Source organism: Solea solea, chromosome 6 (assembly GCF_958295425.1).
Source record: "Solea solea chromosome 6, fSolSol10.1, whole genome shotgun sequence".
NCBI lineage: Eukaryota > Metazoa > Chordata > Actinopteri > Pleuronectiformes > Soleidae > Solea > Solea solea.
The window spans coordinates 18638743-18654591 of NC_081139.1; the positions used below are offsets into that span (position 1 = coordinate 18638743).

The 15849-nt window shown below is 39.7% G+C and overlaps 1 protein-coding gene across 2 annotated transcripts in view; it reads right to left on the bottom strand.

The window, feature by feature from the left end:
• Positions 1-15849, bottom strand: part of LOC131460996 (MICOS complex subunit mic25a-like) — a 70158-nt gene that overhangs the window by 34159 nt on the left and 20150 nt on the right. The window contains exons 5-6 of one of the 2 annotated variants that reach the window (XM_058631952.1): positions 13598-13618; positions 9583-9666 (exon numbers count right to left, since the gene is read on the bottom strand). In XM_058631952.1, coding sequence (XP_058487935.1) covers positions 9583-9666; positions 13598-13618 — 105 coding nt within the window. The remainder of the gene's footprint in view (positions 1-9582; positions 9667-13597; positions 13619-15849) is intronic. The other variant, XM_058631953.1, reaches the window with a different exon arrangement.

The window sequence follows — 15849 nt, forward strand, 5'->3', positions numbered from 1 at the left end:
ACCAGCTCTGTAGTTTTTTCTGTCTGTCAAATTCTGTGATCATTGGAATTTGGAATGAAGCGATGCGACTTAAAGCTGGTCTTATACTTTAGCGAGCTGTCAATGAGTTTAACTCATGCAACATGTGTATGTAATTATGATTCATCGATTATCAAAATAGTTGTTGATTAATTTAGTGATCGATTAATAATTGATTCATCGATTAATCGTTTCAGCTCTAAACATTAATTAAGGTTCCACTCCAGTATTAACAGAGCTGTTTTATTGGTCAAGTGTAAGGCTAGATCACGCTAAATACTTGACACCTGTAGAGGATGTTTTTTTTTTGTTTTTTTTTTAAACAAAAAAAAACTGCAGACATATTTTCTGGATGTGTTCCAGTAAAGTGAAATATAAATAATTATCCTCTATTGACATTATAGCATTGCTAAAACAACAAATCTAATGGTGGCCTAAGACTTCTGCACAGTACTGTATATATACTGTGTATTTAACAGAAATGATCACCTTTTGATGATCAAATGTATTAAAATAGTTGATTAAATCAATAATAAATCAATTTTGTCAAATGCTTTAGACATTGTAAATTTGGGTAAATTGTCTTGATGACCACTCAAAGCTGCTTTACACTACAGTATTTGCAGTCACTCATTCTCACCCATTCACTCACACATTCATACAGATCAGTTCAGTTCAGTTCAGTTCAGTTCAGACATACTATATTGTCCCTCAAGTGGGAAATTAGGTTTGCAGCAGTGGTTAAAAAGACACAAGACAGAACACAAAATATTGCAAGCAACCTGACAAAATGTAGCCACAGGAGTGTTTGTTTAAAAGAAAAAAAAAAAGTCCACAGAAATATCAGCAACAATAAATAAATGAACAAATAAGCAAAACAATACAGTGCATCAATGTGCAGCAAATTTTCGATCACACATATTTAATACCCATTCAGGAGCAACGTGGGTTTAAGTGTCTTGCCCAAGGACAGGTCAAGATGTAGATTGGGGGAAGCTGGGAATCAAACCAGGTGAAAGACAACTCACTCTACCACCATAGCCCCAGTGGCTCTGGCTCAGTAGAAATTACAACAACAATTAAATATGTGTCCGTCTACAATTTATCTCCTCTTAGCTTCTGTTTCATTTTGACTGCCAGAGTAATTCAATGTGCTGAAATGCCAAACATCCCTAGTTGCAAGGTTTTACCCCTGCCAGTTCAGGATTAGACTTCTGTTGCCACTAAGTCTCCCCATTGTGGACATGGCTTAAATACCACACCTTGACATGGGGGTAACATATGCAGCTCAGAGGAATGGAAGACAAATAACCTTCATCTGAGAACCTCTTCTCAGTGCTCAGATACTGCTCCATAAATCCACAAAGGGTTAAACGCAACCAATTATTGCTTTGATTTAAAATGACATCAAACCAAGCCATGGAGTCATGGACATGCACATTTTCAGAGAGCCAGTAAATACTTCCCCTTGCTTCCTGAATATTTGTGGTAAAAAGTTAGCCACATATTAACAACTTACCCTTTAGCCCCAGGCCAAGGGCTCAGTGGGTACAATCAAACAGAAGAAAGCTGAGCTGGAACTTGAACTTGAAAGTCTGTGGTTGCCCTGTGGGACATTCAGTATTCAAGCCAAGATAAAAAAAAAAGGGCTCCATGGGAATTTAGGTCCACCGGGGCCACAGATTATACAGGACATAGAGTATTGCACCAGCAAGGGAAGCAGGAAAGAAGAAGGTGTTTTTTTTTTTAGGTGTAGCTAACTTCTCTTTATTGTACAATGCTGTATCCTGAAAGTTTGCAGGGGTCAGGCAGTACTTCACATCACACTCTGTATCTCCTTTTCCTAGTTTGCATCATACAACAGCCAAAAGAGTTGCAAAAGGGAGGAATGTGGTACTTATGTTCAAGCTTGATTGAAAGAGCAATATAATATATGCAGTCAGTTTCCAACTCCAACCTATCCAAGAAAAATAAAGTGGCTTTTAAATCAACAATGCAATATGCAACAAATACAGAAATTGACATAATTGCACTTGCTTGAAAGTATTTTTGGCAAATACAAAAGTTTTTTCATATTCACACTCCCCATTCTGGTAAAGGCATAATCTCTCTTTCCTTTATGTATGAATAAATTTAAAAACAAAACAAAAAAGCATACAGTTTGAGAGCTATGGAATGTGCCAGTAGTTGTTGGAACAGCTATGATGACTCTGGTCTTACTAATTAAACCATGTGGAGACAATGACGGTAGTGGAAGTGTGAAGGAAGTATTTGGATTTACAGCTGTATCTTATATTCTCCATGTTGGGCGACTGTGTGTATCAACATGTTTTTTGTGTCTTGTGACAGAACAAACCCTGAGAGACAGCTCCAGTTCAGCTCTCCTGACACCAGAGTGGTGGCTGCACTATCACTGGCACACACACCCTGAGCTCTTCCCACTCATTTGCCCTCATGAGGACAAAAAAAACCCAATATGGAGAGACAGGGTTTGGGGGGGTGATAACACTCAATGGGGGAAAGCAAGGTTTGGGGGTTGTTGGAAAGGCTTATGCAGAGGATTAGTGTAGGTGCACGTATACTCTGCAAGTGTGCCTGAGTGTAAGCTTGCACACACACACAGGTGTGTGACTAAATCTGTGTTTGTATTTGAATGCTTGTCTGAACACCCTCCAGGAGATGGGCTGATTTTGAGGAGGGGTTGTTTCCACACTAGGACTAAGGTGGATTAGTTTTTTTTTCCTCCCAGAGGCAGCATCAATAATGGGGAAGAAGATGGGATTAAAAGGGGTGAATTTTAAACTGAGGGTTGTTTACAGAGTCATAGGGTCTGTTGCCACAAGAAGACAGATATAGTCCACCTGTACTCTGCTCAGAGATTAGGGAGGTTTCCACAAATAAATGAGAGAGAGAGAGAGAGAGAGAGAGAGAGAGAGAGAGAGAGAGAGAGAGAGAGGGAGGGAAGGATGCACTGGTATGTTTGGCGGTTGTTTCAATCTTGGGATGCCTTTCACCATGTAGATGAGGAGAGATACACAGTTGTGCAGTGGATTGACCACTCTGTCACAATAACTCCTCAAGTTACAGTATGCACACAAACCTGTCAATCACACGCACAAATTGTGCAATGTGCAGCTATCCTTTCAAGGACACGCATTGGCTTCCACCCATTTTGACAGCCTAAAAAAAGCATTATCTCTAACCTTAACCATAACCAACCGAACGCCCAAACCTAACCACAATTCAAATCTTAGGTCTAAACTTAACCAGTTCCTCGGAAAATAAGGTTCCGCCTCATTATGGGACAATTTTTTTGGTCTCCATTAAGGGACTACTAGTCCTGACAATGTCCTTTTATATGTCAGAAAAGCTCCTAAAAATGAAGAAATACAAGTACACACACACACAGTGATTTGTGTCAGTAGAAGACAGCATCGACAGCCTTTGGACAAACAAAATAGTGTGTTATCAACATTCATCCCTTTGGCAAACTGGACACCAGAGAGTGTTTGTGTCAGTTTTACAGGTAAAACACACACATGCACGCACACACACAGTTAATAGCCTATTAGAGGGGGCTGCTACTAAGCCAGAGTAAAATGTTGATTTAGGGGAAGATCACACACCAATTACCAGAAGAATCTTGCTCTAATCTGGCTGCTCATACATACGGTTTAAAACTCCGCCTCTGATTGTCACAACCCTGCTACAGAATTGTTTCTTCAAAGTAAAAAATCAATACAGTGGTATGGAAAGAGCTCCAAAGTGATTTGTAGAAAAAAAAGCACCACGGGCTGGTGTTATTCACAGACAATTGCACTGTACACCTGCTAATCCATGCAATCATCCAATCAGCTCGTCATTTACAGTCATTTGGCAGCAGCACAATGCACACAATCATGCAAATGTAGGTCAGTAGCTTCAGTTAATGTTCACATCGAACATCAGAGTGGAGAAAAACAATGTGATCTCTGTGACTTTGCCCAGGACATGAGTGTTGGTTACAGGCAGCCTGATTCAAGTATTCTTCGTACCAATGACCAGGGGATTTCAGACACATAACTCTGTGGTTTGAATGGTTGTGCTTGAAAATCACAGTGGACCAGCATTTAAGTCTCTTACATCACATATCTTCTCCATTCCGATGCTTGGTTTGATCTTCAGCAGGTTGTGATGACCATGTCTACACGCCTATATGCATGGAGGTGCTGAAACATGATTGACTGATTAAATACTTTCATTACCAAGCAATTGAACAGGTGTACCTAATCAAGAGGCAGGTGAATGCGCATTTTTCTAATCTTGCTGTCCACTGAAAGCACTTTACATTGCAATTTTGCCATTGCATCCACATCCATTCACTTAAAGGACATCTACTGAATATGAAATGCTATTTTACATCATACATAATTTACACCCGTTCACATGCTGCTTGGACAGTGGCTGTTTTACCCAAGGCAAGGCCACCGATGGTTGAAAGACTAGAAAAACACAGCTTAGTTCAATTAATCTTGAATGTCTGCTAAGGCTGCAGATGGTGGGGTCAAACCTGCAGACATGAAGTGATGCATTTGTATCCTCATAGGGCAAATCAAATCTCACAGGACGGTTTCCAAAATCTTGTGGAATCCATGGCACAAAAAAACCAGAGACTGTCTGAAAATATTCTACTGCTTTCCGTGTTTGTAGACTGCAACTACTCATTCTCCCATGCATATATACGGCCATTCATACTAAAATAAGAGTTTGCGGCAGTCTCGGGTTCCACACATTTTGGATTGGATTGGAAAATATTTATTGTACCCGGAGGAGGGGGCACTTTTGCTTGCAACAGGAGTCACACACCACATCAAATGCACAAATACATGCATACTAGATCTCACATTTCATTCTAGTCGTGGCAGTTTCTTGCCAGGCGTTTGGCCATATTTGTATATCCTTGTATACTTTGAGCAGCAGTTGGTACATGTGTGGGTACCAGCAGACCACCTCGAATAAACGTGAGCAAGTTTCCATGGTGACCATCTTTTTTGTTGTCTCGTTTGACCAAAACAAGAGGGCCACCAAATGGAATGGGGAAGTGTTGGTGGTACTGGAGTGCACTATTGTAGATATGAGCAGATGACGACATTGATATCCTTTGCAGACACTCTTCAAACCCAACTGTTCAAAATAGCTAACCCTCTGCAATCACACTCCATTTTCTGTTTCCTGTTTCGTCTTGTTGCCTGTTTTTTTTTTGTGTGTTTTGTAAAGTGTCCGTGAGTGTTCAAAAGGTGCTTATAAAAAAATTATTATTGTTATTATTAGTATTAATCTGATGTCCCAAGACTGTGAGTGATTTAATGCACAAATATGGTGAAGGAGGCCTTGATATTTAACGCAGTTATTTCTCTCCCTGCTGTGATCATTATTTATATGAGATTATTTATATGAGAATTGAGATATACTGCATTGTACAGTAATTTATATAGACATAAGGGGCCATTTACTTCAACCAAACTGGAATTTTCCACAGGTATAAGGGAGTGAAAGAAAGAGCGATAAGCAGACAAAAAAGGAAAAGGGGCATAAAAGGAAACCAGGATGAATAGAGTGCTAGATGGAAAAATGAAGGAAGGTGGAAGCTGGCTCAGGATAGGCTGTCTGTTAAATACTCAGTCCATACAGCCTCTTTATCTTTTGGTCTCAGTGCCTGCTCCTCCTCACTCCTTCATCCACATGCAGGTCAGCAGCGAGCAAGTGAGGGGTGGAAATGCGCGATAGAAAATGTGACCGTGCTGGCGAGCGGTGAAAGATAGAGCATCCTCCACTTCTCTGCCAATCAGTCTCTTCCGTCGAGCATTACGGTGTGTGCCGCCTGCTGCACACTGTGCAAGGGACCTGTCCATTTAACTTGGCTATGTAAAAGGTTTTCTCAGAGGCCTAAAGAAGGCGAGTGCAAGAGACTAGATAAGGTTCCCCATCTGCCTGATGGGCTCTGCCAGAGGGAGAGAACAGGTAGAGAGGCTGGTGGGGGAGTCAAGTCCCTGAGAGGGTTTGCTGAATACTGGAGGGAGAGTTGTGTGTGCGCTAAGGGTGGGAGAGCGAAGTGGGGGTGTGTGAGGGAGAGAGTCATGTGTGTCTACCTGTGTCTGTACCTTTTAACTCCTCATTTTTTTTAAAATCAGTTTTCAATAGGTGGGTTTCTGTCGGCCTGTTTTCATGTGCATTTTCAATTTCTGCATACAAAAAAACCTGGATGGAAACAAGAAAATTCAAAAAAGCCGCATAAATTTGGCAGAGCAGTTGGCAAACCAATAAAGGGGGAATGTGAATGAGAGCAAAGATGAGAGATTCAGCGAATGAAGAGTGATGTTTAGAAATCACATGACGGGCTATGGTATGTGTGGAATAATGTAGAAAGCACAACATTACTCGACTTAGTGAAAGAAGCAAAAGATACTTGCAAAATAGAGGGAAGGATCAACGAAGTTCCACCATGGATCAACAGCTACTGGCGCTCTTTATTCATCTTATCAAGTTGTATTTCCTTATCCTTTTCTGCTGTGTCTGGCTGTCACACCCTGATTCTGTCGCTGAGACCCTCATTCATGCATTCATAACATCGTCCTGTATGGGGTCCACAAGAAAATGCTGGACAGGCTACAACATGTTCAGAACTCTGCTGCTATGGTTCTCACTCAGACTAAACCTTGGCAACGCATCACCCCAGTGCTGAAACATCTGCACTGGCTCCCTGTTAAGTTCCACATCATCTTCAACTTCTCCTACTTTTTTTTCATTCACTCACTCCACATTATCTTTCAGCCGTCCTTCATGTGCACCGTCCCTCCCGGAACCTGCGGTCTGCTGACGTCGGCCTCATCTCCATCCCCCGCACCTGCAGGCAAAACTTTGGCAACAGGGCTTTCAGTGTTGCTGCTCCAACCCTCTGGAACTCACTCCCTCTGGCTATTCGCCAGCCACCAACTCAGGAGTCTTTTAAATCTATGCTGAAGCGACACTTGTTCCTGCAGGTTTTTGCCCCCTCATTGTTTTTATTTGTGTTTTTATTTTGCTTTGTTTTTTTTCTACTAATGTTCCTTGTACAGAAACCTTGGGTTTTGTGAAAGGCGCTATAGAAATTGAAGTTATTATTATAATTATTATAAACCTTTTTTATACAGCAGATTTCTACTTTACAGTAAAAATCAAGCCAATTAAATACAAAAGAAAGAAGTTAACAAGTAGTAAAACAAAATGGGTTAAAACCAAACTAAAAAATTAGTGAAAATAAATAAAAGAAATTAAAACAAAATAAATACATATAGCGTATGAGGAAACACATATTCCCAATAGCTTTGATTAAAAACTAGGGATGATACAGCCAATACAGATGAACTAACTCCAAATATTTAATATTTATACTTGAATGCATAAGGGCATATTTTCAGTGTCTTTCCTTTAGATTTTAGACTTTTTGTCAGTATCCTTGTCATTCATTCCTTTTTTTCCTCTTAATTTATCGTTTCATCTCGCCACTGTCTGCGTTTACGGGTGTAAAATCAAAGATGTTTTCTGACCATGAAATAATAAACCATTGTGGCGTCTTTCTCAAACACAGGTTTACTCTGTAAAAAGCAAGCAACATTTATCAAACCACTGTGCTTTTAAAGTGTGTGAAATATCAACTGCGCATTAGTGCTCAGATTGAGTGAACACAGGGTCATAATTTCTTAAAAGCACACAATAAACCCCCTTTCATTCTTTTTCCCATTTTGTTAAAAGACCAGTGGGTTGCCAGCAAAAGGACAGCGTGGTAAGAAGAGCACAGTACATTTGATTAGGCAGCTGAAGCTTTCTGAGAGATGCAGCGCTGTGAAACCTCTTGAGTGCTAGTCCATCAACAGCAAGTCGTGACTCCCATCTGTCTGCAGGAACTTTCAATTCATTCACATTTACATTTTGATGCTGGTGTGTGGGCTTGACATTTCCAGGACCGAGAAGAGTGTCTTGTGTTTTACTCTTCAAGGACAGTGGGGAACATGACACTCGCATTATTTACTATTTCCACTGTGTGAAACTAGGGATCTTGATTTTTAACGGTTGGTTTATTAGATATAACAAATTAACAGTTAGTTCAATTCTTAATGCGAATTAACTGACTGACATGTTTACTTCCCTTTGTGAGTCATTTCTCTGGACCTCACACGCTCAGTTTCTCCAGTGTCCCAGAGACAACCAGATCATCTGTATCAGAGCGTGTTTACTACAGCCTAACGTAATGACAGGCAGGCACGAGGCCCTTGTACTTTTATAAAAAGGTTTAAAATTGAAGAATTGGTAACTGAATTTTTTTGTCAATTCCAGCATTTTTAATGCATTTAATTTAACATCATCAAAACAATATTTCACTAAATGCCTCAATATCAGTGATGCAACCACCTGTAAAATATGGAAATGACACCACAGGTGCTATATGACGATATTCAAAGTGTTGCATCATGTTGCTGGATATAATATCGACATATAACCCAGTGCTATAGCTAATGTGCTGCTAAGTTACATGTTTAAATATAAAATAAATAAACTGTGTTGCAGTTTCAAGCCTCAGACCAAGTCCCTGGTGGGCACGTAACAAAAAAAAGAATGAAGATATTTCTTGACTCAGGGGAAACTGAGGTTGGGAAGCACAATTTTTCAAAAATACTGCCCCTATTCTAGTAATACAAAGATAAATGCAAATCGGTGAAGTATTCCTTTAAATGCTGTAATGATATATAAAAAGCAAACTTAGTGAGCTTTACCAGCAGTTTACCGTTCACTCACGAGAAACTGCACCTGCTCCTACATCAGTTTGGCCTTCAGTTTGCTCGCTGAGATGTCTTTGCCCCATAAACATGTTTTATGCAAAAACACAGACGAAAGCTCTGCCACTTCATTTTAGAATCCTAGAATAACAGAAAGAGCAGACTCCTGCTGTGAGGCTGCAGTTGCCACTGAGAAGAAGAGGAAGCGACGGAGCGCACGACTGTAATTAAAACCAGCTTTGCGTTTATGGACACTATGTCATTAAACCACAACCAAAAATGGGGAAAAAGTAGATGTTTGTTAAAAAAGCAGTTTGATACCAGAGCATTTGTATTAATATTCTGTACAAACACTGATGAACAGCAACGTTCACGGACCCACTAAAGCTTAAAAACCAGTATGTGTGTGTGTGGCATCTTCTCCAGTGGACACGCCCCCAGCGTCTCAGAGCAGAGGATTTGAACCTTAATTTTAGCATGTGCAGGTGGATGACAACATCCCAAAGTGACAACATCTCATGTGCTCATGTGGCATGGCCACTTATTGGATCTGATCTCGGACCTCATACTGAAATGACACCAATCAGTTTTTTTTTTAATCTGATACACAGCCCTACAAAAATAATCAGATCTGATTGACTTGAGTCTGAACGGAGCCTAATGGACACATTTGAGGAAGCATGCTTACGAGGCCTTTCGGTGGAGCTGTGGACATTTGCTTTTGTTGTGATATGTGTGCATGTTTATAAGATGGAAAAATAAAAGTTCTTACCTTTTTCTCCAGTACTTCTATTTGTTCTTTATAAAAGCTGGAGAGGCTGGCAAGTTCCATCTCTTTACTCTGCAGTTGTTTGGCCTGAAGATGAAAAATAAGAAGACATTGAAGAAGAGCTTGTAAAAAGCCCACATATATCAATAAAAAGACAGAACATAATAAAGTAGGAGCAAATGCTACCAGCTCAACCACCAGAGAAATGGAGGAGAGCAAAGCCAATCCATATACTGTATGTATCAATGAACCTTTCTTATGTTTCAGTATTGAACTTGATACAGTTACTAAGTGGGTAATATGACACTTAAAGGTAATGGACTAAAGCTGTTCATTCACTTCCGTTTGTGATGAGCATGCTGCGCACATGTGACACAAGGCAGAAATGAGGAGGGGAAAAGAAACAAGGAGTCAGATACAGAAAACATAAATATAGCATTGTTTTTGATTCACAAACATTTTGGCTATAACATAATGCCATTTTTACTGTATCCAACAACTCTAATTAATTTCTAGGTTAAAAAAAGAAAATAATTCAATATAATCACTGCACTTTTGAACATACAGTACATAACTACATAATAGAAATGTAAGCAGTTGCTGTAACCGCTGTTGTGCAATCATGGAGTAGAAAGGCACTCATGATACTTCTTACATCAGCTAATGCACAACTAATTAAATTTTTAGAAAATGACAACACGTCTTTTCTGCAGCAGTGTGCAAACAAAACAAATAATTTCCTTTACCAACAGATTAACGGGGAGAGAAAAAACTATTTGTGAAGAATATGGTTAAAGTGATACCCTTCATGAGGGAGCAGTTAAAGCATCAAATTACAGGTTCATGTTTCAGTGCATTGTTATTCTGGTGACTTAAAGAGTTCCTCCTCCAGGCGATATTTCATGGATTCATACAGAACATAATAATGGACATGGAATCTATACTTTAAGTAAAAAAACAAAGGAATGATGATTTAAAGGGGCTCTATGTAATATATATAAAAGTTACTACAATCAAACAATGAAAATAATAGAAAGGGTTGTCCTCCTCGGAGTTCAGATTATATTAGCAATATTTGCTAAAGCCAAAGTGTAATTAAATATTGTACATCACATCATATTCTATAGGCTGAAGAAAACATCTTTGTTTTGCACAAACATCACACATAAATCCATTTTACAATAAAAATGAGAATAATTATGTAAAATTAGAACTCCATCTAACATTGCAAATCATATTTCAATCTCAGTGAAAATAATTGCAATTAGACATTTAATACAGTTCAACCCTAATCCAATCCCACATAAGAACAATCTAAAAGGAGATACGCATATTTCCACAACATGATCATAAACAGAATTTGCAGGCTTTAAATTAAATTTCCAGTGCTCCAGCAGTATTTCAATTCAACTCCTTTCTGTAATTTAATTTTAATCGCATTTATGACTTAATACAAGGTACAATTTGCAAAATTTAACAACATTAATTGGTGGCAGTTGAATATCCCTCACCCCATCCCTTTCCAAGTGTGCTGGAGAACCTATGTTGCCTTCAGTTAGCAGCAAAAAGCTGTTTCATTTGCCTATCGTAAAAACATGGTGGTTGAAAACAGCAGCTGCTGATATAAATGAAAAACAACTCATACAATCAGGTGATTGTGCACCTGTTTTTCATTGAATGTAACAAAACTTACAAAACTATTGAAGTGGCATATGACGGCAGCAGCAGCAGAAGCAGCAGAAGCAGGCACTGAGATGGTGATGCTGGCATTATGATGGGATGAAATCCTTTAAAATGCCTGCTGAGCCAAGCTGTAACAGACAGCAAGATGGCAGAGTGGCTGCAGGACGACCCATAGTCTGGGTTGTGATGAAGCATCAGGCAAGCAGAGGAAGATAAGAAGCAAGCTGTCAAAAAAATGCACAGCGAAAAACAAGTTGCCAGTTCAGCCTTAGGTGAGAAATGCACATGCATGAAGGATTTTAAATTAAATATTCACTTTGGGGAAACATTCACATGTATTGGTTTAACAGAATGAGGATCCACAGTGTGTTGATACCAATACATTTTCATAAATATTATTACTGAGCCTACTAATGTATTTACAAATAATAAGGATGTGGACAATCAAAATGGCATCAGTGTAAATGAACGGTTCACTCAGCTTCACAACTGAACTCACTGTGTATTACTAATCTATCTCCCATTAGATCGCCCATCCACAACTGAGAACAGTGGCATTTTTATTTGTTATTAATTATGTTGAGCTGCCTACTAGAACCAAAATAAATAGCACTTGCAGTTTGGTTTACATGCATCTATGAGAAGTCTGGTCAGGAGCATGCAGTTGTGACCTCAACATGGGGCTTTTATCAGCTTATATCGAAGTTTAATCAAGTTATATCGATGTATTTTCAATCACGGTATAGGTGATTGAAAATGGAAAATGGTTCCCAGTCAGAGCTCACATAGCTTGAGATCACACAGAGCTTTACCTGCTCTGATCTGTGCATATTAAATTCAGAAAATCCCAATCTCGCCATCACCCAAATTAAAACCCGTTTTTTTTCAACCTTTAAATTTCTTCAGCTACTTATAACTAACGCCTCGGTGAGCTCTAAACTTCTGTGACCATTACTGCGCAAGCACAAGTCTCATCAGGTCAGTTAGCGGCTATACCTGATCATGTTCCTGTTGTCAGCTTCTGTGAAACAAAATATCACCTCGAAGAGAAACGTGAAAGTACCAAAGACTCACTGCTATCAAAAAAGAAAATGATTTATATCATGCTCGCGTTTCCATCTCTTCAGATTTTCACCAGAGTGTGAAGTGGAATTTAGAAAAAAAAAAAAAAAAACAGGAGAGGAAGGATGAGGGAGCACCTGTGCTCTCACAGCTCCAAGTACAAGACGTGATAGTGAGTGATTTCTTTAGAGCAGGATGAAAACTGACCAGAGAGCAGAATAGTACGTGGAGTGGTCTGCAGTGGCTGTGAGGATAATTCTCATCAGCCTGCTTAACTGAAATGAACTGAACACTGTGCACAAGATAACATTAGAACATACAGTATATATATAAGGTGTACCCTGATATGATTATTGATCCATAACGCCTAGTCATACTTCACCACAGCTGAAAGGCCGAATAAAGCACAATGATGATGACCAGAACGCGTTAAAAGACAGATAACACAGAGAATTGAATTCTGTTTAGAGAAGTTTACATATGTGTTCCTGCGTTTAACACTCATTGCATAGTTTCTAACCAACACGGGTAATGAGTGAAGCTGTCCAACAGCTGTGTGAACATGAAATGGTGTATGAACACAGCAAAAAGCAGTGATGGGGATGGATTTAATGTAGCACTAAAATAGAAAGTAAGCATCATGACATGGTGTAAGCCTATAAGTGCACGCACACACTCACACATACATCGTGTGAGTGTCTTGGTGTAATGGTGACTGATTGCTGAGGCCGATTTGTGCATTAGTGGGTGTGATGTAGATCAGATGGAGCAACAGCATCTTCACTCGCTCTGTGTACACAGAGAGACAGAGAGAGAGAGAGAGAGAGAGAGAGAGAGAGAGAGAGAGAGAGAGAGAGAGAGAGAGATTGGCATTACATGTACTGTAATCCAGTTTAATCTTATCTTAAATTTAGCGGACACACGCATCGCCAAAGAGCACATCTGCAAGTCCCTGTACTACGCTCACTGCACTTTTCTTTTCATACACTGGCTGTTTGATGCTTAAGGGCAGTGTGTGTGTGTGTGTGTGTATAAAATCACATCTGCCAGCACTACAGATGATGTGCAATTTTCTAGTTGAATACCTCCCAAAGTGTTGTTGTGTGGAATTGTGGCAGCAGCACACTGACAGCCTCGCTTTAATGCACAATGAAAACATGACATTCGAATAGAGAGAGAGAAAGAGGGAGGGAGGGAGAGAGAGAGAGAGAGAGAGAGAGAGAGAGAGAGAAGCCTAATAACACAAGACTCTAGTAGTTGTAGTGTTGCTTACCCAGGCATCCAGATCTGCAGGCTAAGAAAGAGCGAGGGGACAGTGGTTAGTGAGACAGTAGAGGGTATAAGGACGACACAAGGTTAGAAGAGACGGTGACAGAGAGGAAGAGGGTAAAAGACAGGCGTATCATTACGTCTCTCTTTGCAAAAGAAAAAGGGAGAAATAACAGTCCAAAGAGGAACAAGGTGGGCACAAGGTGAGTAGAGCCAGTGACCATTGCAAACAAGTTGCACATGTTAGGGAGTTTAAGGAAAAAGTACTTTCTGAGCCAAATTTGCTTTGAGAGACACTGTACACCTGCTCTCCTTTGATCCAAAAAAGACAACACTTAACATTATCACAAAGAACTAGACAGGTCAGCAATTTGGTGTGCGACGGGTGTGCCGGCGAATCAGTTTGTTCCAAACAAAATGATGGCTCATGATTATTATAGTACTGTAACAGCAATTGACAGCACTCTCTTTTTTGCTTCTTCTTTTCACCCCCCCCCCCCTGAAAACTGGTCAAACTGGTGGCACAACGTTGTTGACATGTTAACCTTCCATCTAAAGCCCACGTCCACCAATCTGTTTGGTTTCTCGTCACTCCCTTGAATTTAAAGTGTATTGATTCTTGTTCAGAATTAGTATTTTCTCCCCTGCTTTTTTGTGTTGGTGCGTATGTGAATGTGTTTTAAAGCACTCACACTTTTGGTCTATTATGGCCTTAGCTCGACTGCATGAAAATATACCCAATGACAATTAAGATTTCTATTCTATTCTATTCTCGAAGTACTTAAAAAACCTTTAGGCATTTAAAGGGTAGGTGAAAGGCCATTAACAGACGGCCTTATGTTCTACAGGGTTTTTAATTCAAAAGCAAATCTGATAAATGTAGAACTACGAAGATCGTTGGGCGCTTTAAAACCATTAAAGTAATTGATACTAAAACAGACGGAAAAATGCAAAAATGCAGAGACTCAAAAATATGGGTCCCGGTCCTGGTCAGCACATGTGCAGCTGAGTTGTGGTGTAGTTATAACTCAGCTATTTTATTCTTAGGAAGACCAGAAAGTAGAGCATTGCATTAGTCGAGTCTGCATGTAATGAAAGCATCTATTTTTGTCGACACATCTGACTAAAGCAGAGAAAGGGACGTACTTTGGCAGTGTTTTACAGATGGCAAAAAGCATAATTTGCCATGTTTCTAATATAAGCTTCAAAGTTGAGATCTGAAGGCAAAATAACGCCAAGGCTTTTAACTTGTTTGACAGTGTTTATTGCCAGTGTTTTCAATTTATTTTCAAGTTTCTCTCTCTCTGAGCTTCATGGCTAAATTACACTTGCATAAAATACAGATATATTATAATTACTAACTATGCTACCAACATACTACATTTCTTTTATTACTGTTTTCAATACACAATACAATCAAACACAAATGTTTGAAATCAGTAACACTCGAGTGCATTTATTTCCAAGTGTAGTGAATGTTCATTTGTAGCTTGCACATTAATATTTAAAGGGCAGGTGTGTGTGTGTTTTTATTGCCAGCAGATCTTTGCAGGACTTGAACAGTCAGAACTCAAAGATTAACATCTTACCATCTGTTTTATGCAATCACAGATCTGTATAAATATCTACAGATATATTTACAAATCTGTAAATATTTTACAACGGCACATTCATGTAATGTAACATTCTACACTGCAATAGGTTGCAAAACATTTATCGCAAAAATCAAATAGCACGCACTTAAAGCATCAGCAGCACACAAACACACAGGACACCAAGGTATGTCTATCCTTGCCCACTCGATCCGAGTGCTCCCAGTCCAGCATTAGACACAGAGCAGGACAGGATAGATTAGAGCAGTGGGTGGCTCTAATGTTGCCATGCCTCATAAAAACACCATTCAGTTAAATGAGGTGAACTCACAAAGCCACTTGCTACAGTGTGTGTGTGCTGAGTAATCTGTGTAACGGATACAGCCGCTGCCATCTGTTTAACCTCCCTGCTCTTCAGTGGCTGGCCCTAAACTGAATATGTGCCCCAGTCTCAGTCTGTGTGTGTGAGTGTGTGGCATCCCACAGAGTGCTCACAGGAGTGTGGAGGTCCCATTTCCATAGATGAGAGACTTTCAAAGAGAGGTGCAGGGGCTTGTTGTGGTACAGACGCAGACACAAACACACACCCAAGTAGTTTGCTGTGGTTGATGGGCCGTATCGGACATTTCAGGTACTTCCACTCATTGTTTTTGGGCTCCCTAGT